We start from the raw sequence: 12,523 nt of genomic DNA on the forward strand, positions 1-12,523 counted from the left end.
CGCAGCGCAGCTCGGCCGGGCCCCGGGCCCGCTCCGCCCCGCATGGCACCGGCCGCCGCCCGGTAGGCGGAGCGCCCCCTCCCCGTCAGCTGGTTCCGCCGGCGGGGTCGGGGAGCCGAGCAGCGGGCACCGGGCATTTCGCTCCCACCCCCCCCCACACACCCCGGCGGGCGGGAGATGGAGGCCTCGGGCCTCACCCTGAAGCTGCTCCTGGTCGGGGACAGCGCCGTGGGGAAGTCCAGGTGAGGCCTGGGGGGTGTCGGGGAGGGTGCCCACCCCCCTCCGCCTCCGGCACCGGGCTGACTTCTGGCTTTGTTTGCTTGCCCCGCAGCCTCCTGCTGAGGTTCACCGATGGCTCGTTTGAGCCGTGCCTGAAGCCCACCATCGGTGAGGCCGGGGGCTGTGGGGGGCTGTGAGGGGGTGGTGGGGTGGCTATGGGGGGAACTGGGGGCTCTGTGAGGGGATGGCGTGGGGCTGTGAGGGGGTGGGGGGGGGCAGGAGGGGAACAGGGGGCTCTGTGAGGGGAGTGGGGTCTCTTAGAGGGGATGGTGGGGGGCTATGAGGGGAACAGGGGGCCTGTGAGGGGAGCGGGGGCCTGTGAGGGGATGGTGGGGGGCTATGGGGGGGACCACAGGGCTCTGTGAGGAGAGTGGGGGGCTCTCTGAGGGACGGCAGGGGGCTGTGATGGGAACGGGGGGCTGTGAGGGAAGAAGGGGGCTGGCTGTGGTGCTGCCATCCATCCAGTTCCTTCTGACAAGTCTTCCCTTCTTTTCACGTCGCAGGTGTTGATTTCAAAGTGAAGAAAATGGTGGTAGATGGCCACGCGGTGCAGCTTGCAATATGGGTAGGTTCTGTTCCGGATGGATGTGGGAATTTCTTTTTTCCACCCTCTTTGCTAACATCAGTATGCTGAGGTTGTGCACGTGTAGTGCCAATGTACATGGGGTGTAAAAGTCAGTCTTGAAAAGGTCAGCTCTTGACTCACAGCATTGCTCTGAAGTGCACCTTTTTCCTGTTTTCTTAGTCTCTTCTCAGAATTTTTATACACGCATTTATACGTACGCCACGTTTGTCAGACTGAACACAGGAATTGGGGGCGAGGTTCTTACAAAACACAGATAAACGCTTTGTTGCGCTGGTCTGGGGATTTCCTTCAGTTCCAGCAGAGATCGAGTGCTCATTCCTGCACTTACACCTCTGTGTTTCAGTAATTCTCTGTTAGACTTGTGAAGACGTGGCCTTGCAAGAAAGGCAAGTATTACATGCCTGTATGACCCAAGACAGACAACACTCAGGTCAAGTAAATTGTAGAGAAGTGATGTTCTAGGGGATGATTTGCATGATTTCCTGTAGGGGCTGTGCAGCGAACTCTCTGTGTAGTATATCAGAAACACTCCAGACACTTTATTTTGGTTAAAATGATGGAAACAAAAGTATACTTAATTATGAACTATGGAAATTAGTCTGGATTTATTGGGAGACTTCAGCATTTGCCTGAACTGTATTTCCAGAATGCGACAAGTGGGAAATCAGATCGCAGCTATATGTTCAGGCCTATTTATAATATTGTTATAGCTCCGTGTGTACTCTCCTAAATGGAGTGAAAGAGCCCTAGAAAGAGGAGACTTTATGTGTGTGGTCATAGCTATTTCAGAAAGAACACACTATTCAGGATTAAGTAATTGGGACTTCTGAAAGGACGGCAACATGTCTTGGGCTGGTATTCACAAAACTAAGTAAGTATCAAAATGGGCATTATTTCTTTGTTTTCACTCACACTCTGTACAGAATGTAGAGCAAAAGTGTTGAAGTCACGGTTGGTCCAGCCAGTGACCGTACGTGTTGTTTGTATTCTCAACATGTGTGCAAAGCAGAAGCTTTGTTGAGAGTAACCAAGAAATGTTTGGCCTAATAATTACCCAGGGGTGTGCCTCCTTGCTGGGCAATGAAAAGCAGGGCCAGAACCTGCACAAGTCGTATAGCTGGAAAAGGCACTTTGCAGCAGTCTGTAACAGCATCAGGAGAAACTGGTAATTAGGGGGGAAAAGCAGGGCAGTTGTGTGTGTTAAATAAAAACCCCAACGCGTGTACAGAGCATCAAGGCTTTTACTTTGTTATCCACGTGTTCGTGGATACCTTGGAATATTCTTAGTAAGGATACCTGATCTAAGTCAATATATTGCCGGTTTTAGTCTCACTCTCTTTTTTTTTTTTTTAATACAGCAAAGTAGAATTAAATGATAACATAGCTGTTAAGTCTGTCTATTGTAATCTGTACATATTCTTCTCTGTAAAATAATAATAATAAATTGTGTAACTTCCTTGCCTCCTTGTTTGTTCGGGGGGGGGGGGGGGGGGGGGTCTGAATTTCACACTGCACGTAGGAACTATTTGCAAGATTCATGAGAGTGTGACATAATGCAGTAATAATTTAATAAAACCACTTATTTTAAGTTTCTTGCCTGCTTACAGTCTCAGTAAATTTGGAATAGTTCTAACTGAATTTTCCTTTCCTGTTTGGAAGGAACAAAAGGTGCATTACTTTTCGGGGGAACCACCATTTCTCCTTTCTCGACTTGAAAACCAGTTATTCCCCACCTTGTTCACTTCAGCTGATTGTTAGTTGACTAAACCCAGCTGCTTGGCTTGCAGGAATAATCTTTATTTATTTAAGTCCCATTTACTTAGTTGTTGTCTCACTTGTGGTACAAGTGTCTGTGCTTCTCACTTTAACCTTCCATCCAGTCCTCTCCAGGCTTTTCTACCCCTTATCGTTTTCTGTTGCTACTGCTGAAGTTTTCTGACTGCTTCCCTCATTCTGTTACGGTTTTGTTTGTCCTTGCTGGTCAGAAAACTGTTATTTTGTATAATTTAAGTTACCTTTTTTGTTCTAAATGTATTTTTTTTTTGTATATGTGTTTGTTTGTTTGTTTTTTTCCTCTAGGACACAGCAGGACAAGAGCGCTTTAGAACACTGGCTCCCAGTTATTACCGAGGAGCTCAAGGGGTTGTTTTAGGTAGGAAGCATATGGATGAGAAACATGATTGCAGAAGCGTGGTCTTACTATCTAAATGTACATCTCGTTCCTCTGATTCTCTCAGTGTTCTCTACAGCATTTCTGCATCGTTAGTTCAAACACTGAATATGCAGAACTACTGGCAGGAAAATAATGATTCTTTAAAATATTTTAAATTAAAAATACAGCAATGTCACTCTGCAAGGGATGAATTATCAGCTTTGTGGTAACTGTTCTGGTGAATTTCTGGTTATAAAGCAAATTGTTTTTTGTGTTTTGTTTTCTCTAATGTCTTTATTTTTTAATTTTTATTTGTTAGAAACTGTGATTAGAATATGTGATTACTATAAAACATGAGGTTTACAGCTCAAGTTATAGATGGCTACTCCCTTTCTGTGTAATTACCAATTTAGAAAAAGAGGGCAGTGTTATTCTCAGGGATTGTGATGGCTGAACACCTTGCTGTACAAAATATTCTTTCTGGACATGATGCAGCTTTTTTAACTTTAGTGATTAAATGAATGCAGTTATGAAGTGACCAAAAGTCACTTTTTACTAACACTCAGAATGGTGTTAATTAATAGCAGTGCATACATGTAATTATATTTTAAATGAGGTGAGAAAACACCTATTATTTTAAAATATTCTGTGTGGCCCAATTCAGAACTAGCAACAGGTAAAAGACTTCAGCTGTGAAGCCGGATTTCCAGTCACAGATGTGTTGCAGAGATGCTTATGTTCTGTAATCCCTAGTGACTTTGGGCGAGAACAGCCAATGTGTTCCAGCTCTGGAAAGACCATATGGCTGCATCTTTCTCCAGTTCCCTAATACTACTTATTCTTTGGGGCAATATGAGATAGTAGGGACTAAGTTCTGCCATGATGAAGTAAACGGTGATCAAGGTTCTACATCTGTTAAGCTCCTTTTCCTCTGTTACCAGTGTATGATGTTACGAGAAAAGACACTTTCACAGGACTAGAGAGCTGGCTGAATGAGCTGGAAACGTATACCAACAAAAGCAACACTGTGAAGATGTTAGTTGGCAATAAAACCGATAAGGTCAGTTTAGAAATGCATCGTCTTACGCTCTTCCACTGATTACTCAGTCATTATAGAGTATAAATGGCAGATAAGCTCTGAAACTAACAGATCTCTTGAGTGAGGAGGTGATATGCTCTGTAACTGAGGAGCCTAGGCTAGATAGGCTCCATTTACTACCTCATTTGGGAAGCAGATCTTGTTAGCTTCCTGGAAATGCTACTGGAGAGATGCAATTAATGAGGGCGATTCTATTAAGGGAAGTCACTGCAGATATCTGGGTGGTTTTGACATATCTTAGATGCTTGCTGCTTAGTGAAATGTATTTCACTGTTGCTTTACTACAAGAGGCTTCTAGTGTAGCTATCCTGAACTGCATAACTGGTATTTTTATCTGACTGCATGTCTGTATCGAGTAGTTAATGCTGCTAGTGTCTTGAGATTTTGGTGGCATTATCTTCCTTTGCCATCTTTTTCAGTTATCTTTGGTAAGCTTTTTCAGCTATTTGACAATTAAAGCTTCCTTTCTGGCATGTACCTTGCTCCCTGCTGATTCAGAAGATAACAATACATCTATTTCCTGCTGATTTGATGTTGCTGCTCTTCAGTTTGACCCTCCTTCATTGGCTCTGCCTAATAGCAGTAGTTCTTTGCAGCTTTTAAGCTGACTGTAGAACAGGAAAATACAGACGATGATTGCTACATGGCTTTATAGACTTTCTCTTTCTTTTCAGCAAAACTTCAGTTCTGCAGTGATGCTTTTCCAGGGAGTTCCTAAAACTGGCAAATGTAGCTTATTTTAGTCATGTTCTTCATTCGTCTCTGCAGCCTGATCGTGAAGTAGAGAGAAGAGAGGGACTCCAGTTTGCTAGAAAACGCTCGCTGCTTTTTATAGGTAAGTAACCGTGCCAAAAACTTGTACGTTCATGTATTTATTTCGGCATCAATAAGTATAAATAAACTGATTTCAGGTCGTCTTTTTGTTATGGAAGTGAATTAATTTGGGTTCCTGTTGTGGCATCAGTTCCATATGCATGGCTGTAGGTTTTGTTTTTTTCAGAGATGCTCTGCACTGACTGTAATTGAAAATACTTTTTACTGAAAGTGAGATTTCCTTCATATACTGTGTAGGCGTGAGTTCTATATTCTCTTGAATCTTATTTTTTAACTCAGAGTCTTAGGGACTGGAATCTCTCTCCAAACTAATTCCAGCAGGGACCACAGATAATTTTTTTCATTTCCAAGTTTGTTGCAGGGACATAAAAGACAGACATAGTATTATAATATTAATAATATAATATTGCTTAGACTGACAATAAAATGTATGATGTGGAAAATAAAAAGATAGAGAACAAATTGTGTAAAATAGGCACCTTTAGGTGAAACTTCTTGAAAAGATTTGGAGAAGGAACTACAGCAAATACATGGAAAAAAAAATGCTATTCCTTCTGCTTTCTTTGTTTCCCAACTTAGTTCTGGAATAATCATCTTGTAGATATGGTATTGCAACCTAAGAACAATTCCTGTTTTCTAGGAGAGAACGGGAAACAGTAGAAGTTTTTCTGGGTGGAAAAATTAGATGCTTCAGAGAGATGGGATGCATTTCTGTTTGTCATTATCAATGTAGGTGTGCCATTAAGGGAGAAAGAAGATGAGGTTTACTAGATGAAAAAGTTACAGTATCTTCTCTCTGGTCCTAAAAGAACTTTACAAAGAGGAGTACTCTGCAAATAAGATAAAATATTATTTTGTTCTTTTTTTCCCCTCTCTTTTCCTTTCCCCCAGAGACAAGTGCCAAAACAGAGGATGGAGTGCAACATGCCTTTGAGGAACTAGTCATAAAGATCCTGCAGACACCAGGTCTTTGGGATAAAAGCACAAAGAAGCAGGGATTCCAGCTAATGGAATCCTCACAGCAGGAGAAAAGCTTATGTAGTGCATACTGTCCACTTTCTTAAATCTACAGGTGCCTTCTGTCCAAGCTGAGTAGACTTCTGAAAAATAGACTAAGAAATTTCAGGCACTAATCAGTGCCTTGTTTGACTTGCCACCAATTGTGTAGATCTGAAAACCAAGCTAACTAGCAAAATACTCTTTTATTCCATAACAATTTACTTCTCAGTTATGTGCCTCTGATATCTCCAGATACCAGTATTATGCTCTTTTGATAACTCAGATTTTTCACTAGTAAATCATAGTGCTTCTTATATTATGCTTTCGCAGTACAGCATCCAACATGTTCCTTTCCTGAAATTCCTGCTTTAAAATAGTATTCCATTTTGGAATATTAGTGAAAAGCTTATCTTGCCCAGAATGACAATGGAGTTTCTCAGGCAGCCAGCTTCACTTTATTGTAGTTACCAGCCAGGAGTCAACCTGAGCAGTGACATTGCTTTTCTATTTCGCATAATTTTAAGCACTGGAAATTGCTACATGTCCCCAGATAACAAGCTGAGTTGCTACTAAACTTCAGTTATAGTATTCACTATAATATTCAGTAACATTCTGTAGGAAGAAAATGCTTCCTCTGTGGTACACTGTAGGTTATACCGTGCTGCTCTTAAATACTTGCATTTCAGAGTCATCGTTTTGGGCCAGCTTACAGTGTGGGTCCTTCCTTTAGTTTTCTGCAAACCCACGTTTCTGCCCTCATTCAGCAACTGCAGGGCTAAAAATTTGTTTAATATAAAATGTGCTGGTGATAGATGATTGTCCACTAGCAAGAGTCTGTTGCTACCAGATAGCTGCCTCTTCTTACCTTCCCTCCACCCCCATTGGACTCACTGCCTTGTCTTGAAAACAAGCCTTGAGTCATGGAAGATGCTAACCTAGATTCTGTCTGCTCTTGGTAGCAATGCCTCTAGGAGACTTATGGTTGGGTGCTTGCAACACTGTAAAAGTAACCAAAAATTTAGGGACAGCATTAAAAGCATTTAAAATGTAAGCTGCTTGTAAACAAGTGACAAATCCAAAGACACTCTTATTACAGGACACTCAAATTGGAACAGAAGAGGTTAGCCTTTCTTAGGATGGGTATCTTGATTCATTGCTATCTAGTTACGTTATATTATTAGTAAGAGTGTTTTCCTGAGTAACACCAGTGATTTTGTCATGAGTGCTACTGTACCACTGTTGAAGACAAGGCGTATAAACTTCAGCTTTACTTTGGAACTATTCTAGCTTGTTCTCTATACAGTGCTCTTTGGAGCTGTTTTCATCTGTGAAAAGTATGTATGTGTAATTCTGACTAGAGTAAGTGAATAAAATGCCTGTGTTGGGTTTTTACATCTGTTTCTGTTTGTTTTGCAATGGATGTAAGTCTGTTTGTCTTGCACTGGATGTACATGGCTGCATGGCTGGAATATGAATTCTGTGTATTTCTCTCTGCTGAAACCAGTGTGAGGAGGAGGATGTCAGATTTTGTAGTGGCTTTTAATGTCTTTAGCAATGGAAACACATCTGCTTGCAGCTAGACGAAGGATGCTTCTTACACCACATCCTGGTTTCAGTCTATAAAGTGTCCCTTTAGAATGATGTTTATTCGTATCCACTTATAAGTGAGTACAAGAAAAAGCAGCTTCTGCTGGCTTGACCTACGGCAGCTGGATAGGCCTTCTGCAAGCAGCTCACAGAAGGTATGGACTCAGAGGTGAGCAAGTGTCTATGAGCAAAATGTGTCATAATTCAAGATTGTCTGGAATCTCCAGGTATCACTGTAAACAGAACTTGGACAAACACGACTAGGAAGTCAAGTTGAGAAGATGGGAGGCCACGGCAACTATAACAAAGCCACAAAAACAGGTGGGAAGGCTAGGAAGGAGACAGTCATGAGAAGATTGAGATGAATGGGCTCTGATCAGTAGGCTGTAAAATGGTCCTGGTGCATTCTCTGCTCTGTTTATTGTTCTGGTGACAGAAATGACTTTAGTTCAGTGAGCCTGTTAGTCACTTCTTTCCTATGTTTCCTGGGGTTAAGGAAGAGACTAAGAGAAGACTACATGTAGTCCTGTTTAATGTGGGTGAAATTGTTTAGCTGGTCTGTGCTACAGTTGATGTCTGCCTTCTGTAGAAGGACATTGTGCCCTTAATTTTAAGTGAGTTCTTTTTCTGAAAGAACTAGGCAGCTGGCAGTCTGTTTAAAAGGAACATAATTTCCCTTTACATCATGCTTCAGCTGGCTGCAAATGCAATCCCACTCAATGGATATTTCTACTATCGTACTGGAGGGGAGGGGGGAAAAAACCAACCCAAACCCATCTTGATTACTTTATGGAGATGTTTTGCTTATTTATAGTCATGAGCATAATTTCTTGAGGGCAACGAGCTATATGAACTGGTCACAGTCAGGTCTGAAAGTGGTAATGTAAATACCCACACCCACTTTTAATGGAAGCTGCAAGAAACACATCTACAGTCCCAGATTTACAAAATGAAATGTAAACTTGGGTGTTTAGGCATGAGTTATTCCTGTTATGGAATGCTTCTATACAGTAAAAAGGGTATCATCTGGTTGTCTAACTTTGTTTTTCTAACCTTAAATGTTGACAAAAACGACATTATAAATTTGATAGGTGGTATCACTAGAAGTTACTATACTCTTGCTGTAACATCAGATGCTAGTCTATGCCACAGTGAAAGTCCTGATGAACAAATTGTTCTTGCAGAGATGGGCACTGTGCAGTGCTTCGCCTATTCTGTCATAGGTCCAAATTGCAAAGAGCTGTGATAAAAATCTAGGTGCTGTTGACTGTTTGAATTGCAATAACAAGCTGGAATGTGGCATGTTTTTAGAATTATTTCACCCCTACACCAGTCAATAACTGTGTTTTTTTAAATACAAAGTGATATTTTCACTGAATACTAGTAAGAATCTTAACCTGTAAGTTGAACAAAAGTGGAAAAAATAGCAGTTGCCATCAATGTGAAGCGTTTGTAGAGATCCTGCTGGGAAATTCCAGTCCTCTTCACTGCTACATACTAGTTAGTATGTCATGAAGAGGACTTGCTGAATTACCGTGTTTCCAAACAACTGACTTCTGATGAAGCTTGAGCTAAAAGATGATGGAAAAATCTTGAACCATGTTCTTTTTTTTTTTTTTGAACAGAAAACTCTTAAGCAATATTGCAGCTCATTTACTGTGAGTTGAGGTGCGATATGTCCTGTTTGGCACATAAATAGGAAAAATTAATGAACAGTGGTTAGGCAAATGTGAAAAGGCTACTCCCCTTCCTGTCTCTGCAGGTCTGGAGCATTGTTTCCGTTTCTACTGCTTCTAAAAAGCAATGCAAACCTGCAGTGCTTTTCCCAGTAAAAGCTGTTTCACTGTTTGTTGGGGAATGCTGGCAAAGGAAAGGCTGGATGAAGGGATATGGGGCTCAATAGCTCCGCTTCACAAAACTTTTTTTCACTTAAAACTTTTTTTTTTCTTTTCTCCTCCTTTAAGCAAGAACTCACGTGCGTAAAAAGCCTCCACATGCACAGACCTGGCAACATTTTAACATGAGGAAGATCCAGGTAATGGTACACCTATATCTGTGTCATGATAATGCCTCAGGCAGCAAGGAAGTCTTCAGGAACATAAAGAGCAGAGTGCTCTCTTTATCCTTTAAGAGTCAAAAAAATGAAAGTTAATGAGAAAAAGAGTAAGGACAAGCAAATTGAATGCAATGCTGCTTTTATATCCATTTTTTTATATACATATATAAAAGGGTGTGCTGGGAGAAGGACAGCAAGGAAGTAGTGACAAAGCACTGCAAGAAAACATGGTGATTTTAGGATAGGGGCGAGTGCAAAAATAAGAAGGGTTGCTGTCTTTTTCTTTTTTATACATGTATGGGCAACATAACTGTGAGAGCCAGCCTAGTAGGTTCTTACGAGAATGACATCACAAACTTGGCATTTTTTGCACAGGAGGATCAAAAGCGAATTTGTCAGATTGAGAGAGATAATAAGAAGCTGATGGAGCGCCTAGCTGCGATACAGCGAGGGACAGGGAGGGTAGACTGTTGGAATGAACACTTTCAAAGGAGGTAGCTGGTACTACCCTTTGTTCCAGGAGTAGGAAGGAAGGTTGTTGCATAACTTTATGGGATGGCTCCACAGTTTACAAAAGTAGAACTGTCACCATCAGCCCTTCACTTCCACTCATAATGGTTCTGAAAAGCTGCGCTGCCCCTTACAAAATTATAGCCATAGAAGGGCTCTTGGAGGAGTGATTGATGAAACCTTTCAGCTTCGGAAGGAACCATTTTTAACACTAAAGCACTGAATTAGCACCTACTACTTGGCTGTACCTTCCTACCTCCTCTCCTGAAGAGAAATTCCTGCGAAGAGGGCTCTATTCTGCTGTTAGTTTAGAAACCAAAGCCTGCATCACTCACTGCCTGCTTTAGGATCCTTCCAGACTTCTGCCTTCATGCCCTTCCTTTTACAAAACGTTTTCTGTCTCCCTTTCTCTCCCCCTTCCCAATTTGTGTTTGCAAATATGTTCATTTTTGCTTACAGCTCAAATAGAGACGCACAGAACAAGAAAATACTGACAATCACCGTGGAAAATCAGGGAATTTTGAAAAGGCTTCTTGAGTGTAAGCCTGCCTATGATCAAAAGAAGTTTGAGACTGGGTGGCAGGCATGTATTTGATTTTTTTTTTTTAAATGCTATTTTGTTATATCTTCAAACTAAATATATTGTGTATATTATATTCTAAATAATATTACATAATGTATAATGTGTTTTTACGATAGCTATTTAACTGTATATTGAACTAGAGAAAACTATCTTAAAATCAAAGTAGTGAAGTGTTAGGTGCAAGCAGAGCATTTTCTAGAACAAAACTAAGATAGAAATCTGGGCTAAAGGGGTGAATGTATGAAAGAAAGCATGCATGGGCTTAGTGGCAATAGCCTTGCTGAAGTTGAATTTTGTTGCTACTTTATTCTGATATTCTCAATAAGCGTTACTGATATTTTAGTATAAAGAACAATTTGCTATTATATACATTCCAGATTAACATTGTTATATATGGATTTTTCTTGTACATGCTTCTTTGAAAGTACATTAGTTTTCTAATTCTGAAAAAAAAATAAAAACAAGTTATAATTTACCTGTCCACAGAATTACTGTCCTTTCTCATTTTCTGAAAGGCTTAGATTTACAAGTGCAAGAAGTTGTGTCCCAGAAACATAAATGCTGAAGGCATGCTACTCAGGGTTGTGGGTTTTTTTTTGAGTGTTGTGTAATGTGCAGCTCTAACAACTTTGTTTTAAAAGTAAATTTGTGAGCCCATTTTGGACAAGTCAATCACTGTAAATTTTTTGGATTGCCTATAGCTTTAGTCAAAGAAGCTGATGTAAACCCCGATGACTGAGTACCCTCCCTGTTCTCATGCTTCTGTCCTGTGATGTTTAAGTGATTCAACCAGGGCCCTGGATTTCATTTCCCTAACCACAACAGCAGCATTTCAGAAGGCCGTGGCTCTGTGCTGGAGGTTGGGCTACATTAATTGTATTTTTTTCTCTGATTCCTCTCTGGCAATGACCACGGCTGTGATTATTCTATAAGACATGTTACGTTCCAGGTAAGCTTCGGGGGGTGGGGGTTAACTCACTGACTGCAATCAACAGCTACAGACGATTCATGTTTGCTGAAAACTGTCAGGCAGGTCCAGGCTTGCTTTAAAAGGTACTGTATTGCAAGCCCATTCTGCTGGCATTCTGGGACTCCGAACCTGTGACAATTAAGGTAAAGATATCCTAACTCAAGTTCTCAGGTACGGCAATACCTAAAGCCTATGCCCAACTTGGCCATACATAACTACTGACCCCTGAATTGAATAAGTAAGTAACACATAGGTGACTTGACTACGAATGTTATTATTAATTGGTGTAAAAGAACTGGATGTGTAAGAATGCATGAATTATACTTCTATAAGTTAGGTGCTTTTGTAACAATGCCTACTAAGACTTCATGATAAAACCTGTAACGTTTTTTTTTTCCTTTGGCAGACCACCAGACACTTTAAACAGACTACAAAATGCCGTATCTCCTCTCAAGTGAATTAGGTATACTGTTTTACACCTGGTTTCACTTTATAAAAACAATGCATGTGTTGTAAGCTGAGTTTGAGGTATCAGGGTTCTAGACTGTGCACATCTCATAGTCATGTGAAATGTATGTATTTTAAATTGTTATTTTAATCCTATTAGAAATTTGGCTGGAGATATGGATTATTTAAAACCAGCTGAGTATGTTTGAGCTCCTCACTGACTGAAATGTGCCCTGGATGTACACTACGCAACTAATTTTAGAAAGGGAAACAGTTTTAAATACAGCCAGTATGGATGGAAAGCTGCCTGAAAACTTCAGGCACTGTAGCTGTTAGCCAAGGCTCATCCTTCAGTAACTACAAATCCTAACAGGAAGTATGAAAGGCTACATTAATTTTACATGTGAGCAAGTAAGGAGAG

General features: G+C 40.9%; 2 protein-coding genes across 2 annotated transcripts; both read left to right on the plus strand.

Annotated features, from left to right (window-relative positions):
* Positions 1 to 5: 5 nt before the first annotated feature.
* Positions 6 to 7,341, plus strand: LOC308181774 (ras-related protein Rab-18-B-like). The gene is made up of 7 exons (XM_080565384.1): positions 6 to 242; positions 332 to 387; positions 783 to 844; positions 2,945 to 3,017; positions 3,959 to 4,077; positions 4,885 to 4,951; positions 5,842 to 7,341. The coding sequence occupies exons 1-7, from the start codon at positions 178 to 180 to the stop codon at positions 6,012 to 6,014; spliced, it is 615 nt and encodes a 204-aa protein (XP_080421510.1). The 5' UTR covers positions 6 to 177; the 3' UTR covers positions 6,015 to 7,341.
* A 155-nt stretch (positions 7,342 to 7,496) lies between these two features.
* CFAP97D1 (CFAP97 domain containing 1) lies at positions 7,497 to 11,160 on the plus strand. The gene is made up of 2 exons (XM_080564767.1): positions 7,497 to 10,089; positions 10,424 to 11,160. Exons 1-2 carry the CDS (start codon positions 9,890 to 9,892, stop codon positions 10,695 to 10,697), a joined length of 474 nt encoding a protein of 157 aa, XP_080420893.1. The 5' UTR covers positions 7,497 to 9,889; the 3' UTR covers positions 10,698 to 11,160.
* Positions 11,161 to 12,523: the final 1,363 nt, after the last annotated feature.

This window comes from Anser brachyrhynchus (assembly GCF_964034855.1).
Source record: "Anser brachyrhynchus genome assembly, chromosome: 22".
NCBI classification, from domain to species: Eukaryota; Metazoa; Chordata; class Aves; order Anseriformes; family Anatidae; genus Anser; species Anser brachyrhynchus.

Bases quoted from the DNA above. Each gene is read 5' to 3' on its own strand.
- LOC308181774 (XM_080565384.1), top strand. From the start codon at position 178: ATGGAGGCCTCGGGCCTCACCCTGAAGCTGCTCCTGGTCGGGGACAGC. The intron at 3,018-3,958 runs GTAGGAAGCATA...CTCTGTTACCAG, and splicing joins AGCTCAAGGGGTTGTTTTAG to TGTATGATGTTACGAGAAAA. The intron at 4,078-4,884 runs GTCAGTTTAGAA...TCGTCTCTGCAG, and splicing joins TTGGCAATAAAACCGATAAG to CCTGATCGTGAAGTAGAGAG.
- CFAP97D1 (XM_080564767.1), top strand. From the start codon at position 9,890: ATGGGCAACATAACTGTGAGAGCCAGCCTAGTAGGTTCTTACGAGAAT. The intron at 10,090-10,423 runs GCTGGTACTACC...TAGAAACCAAAG, and splicing joins GAACACTTTCAAAGGAGGTA to CCTGCATCACTCACTGCCTG.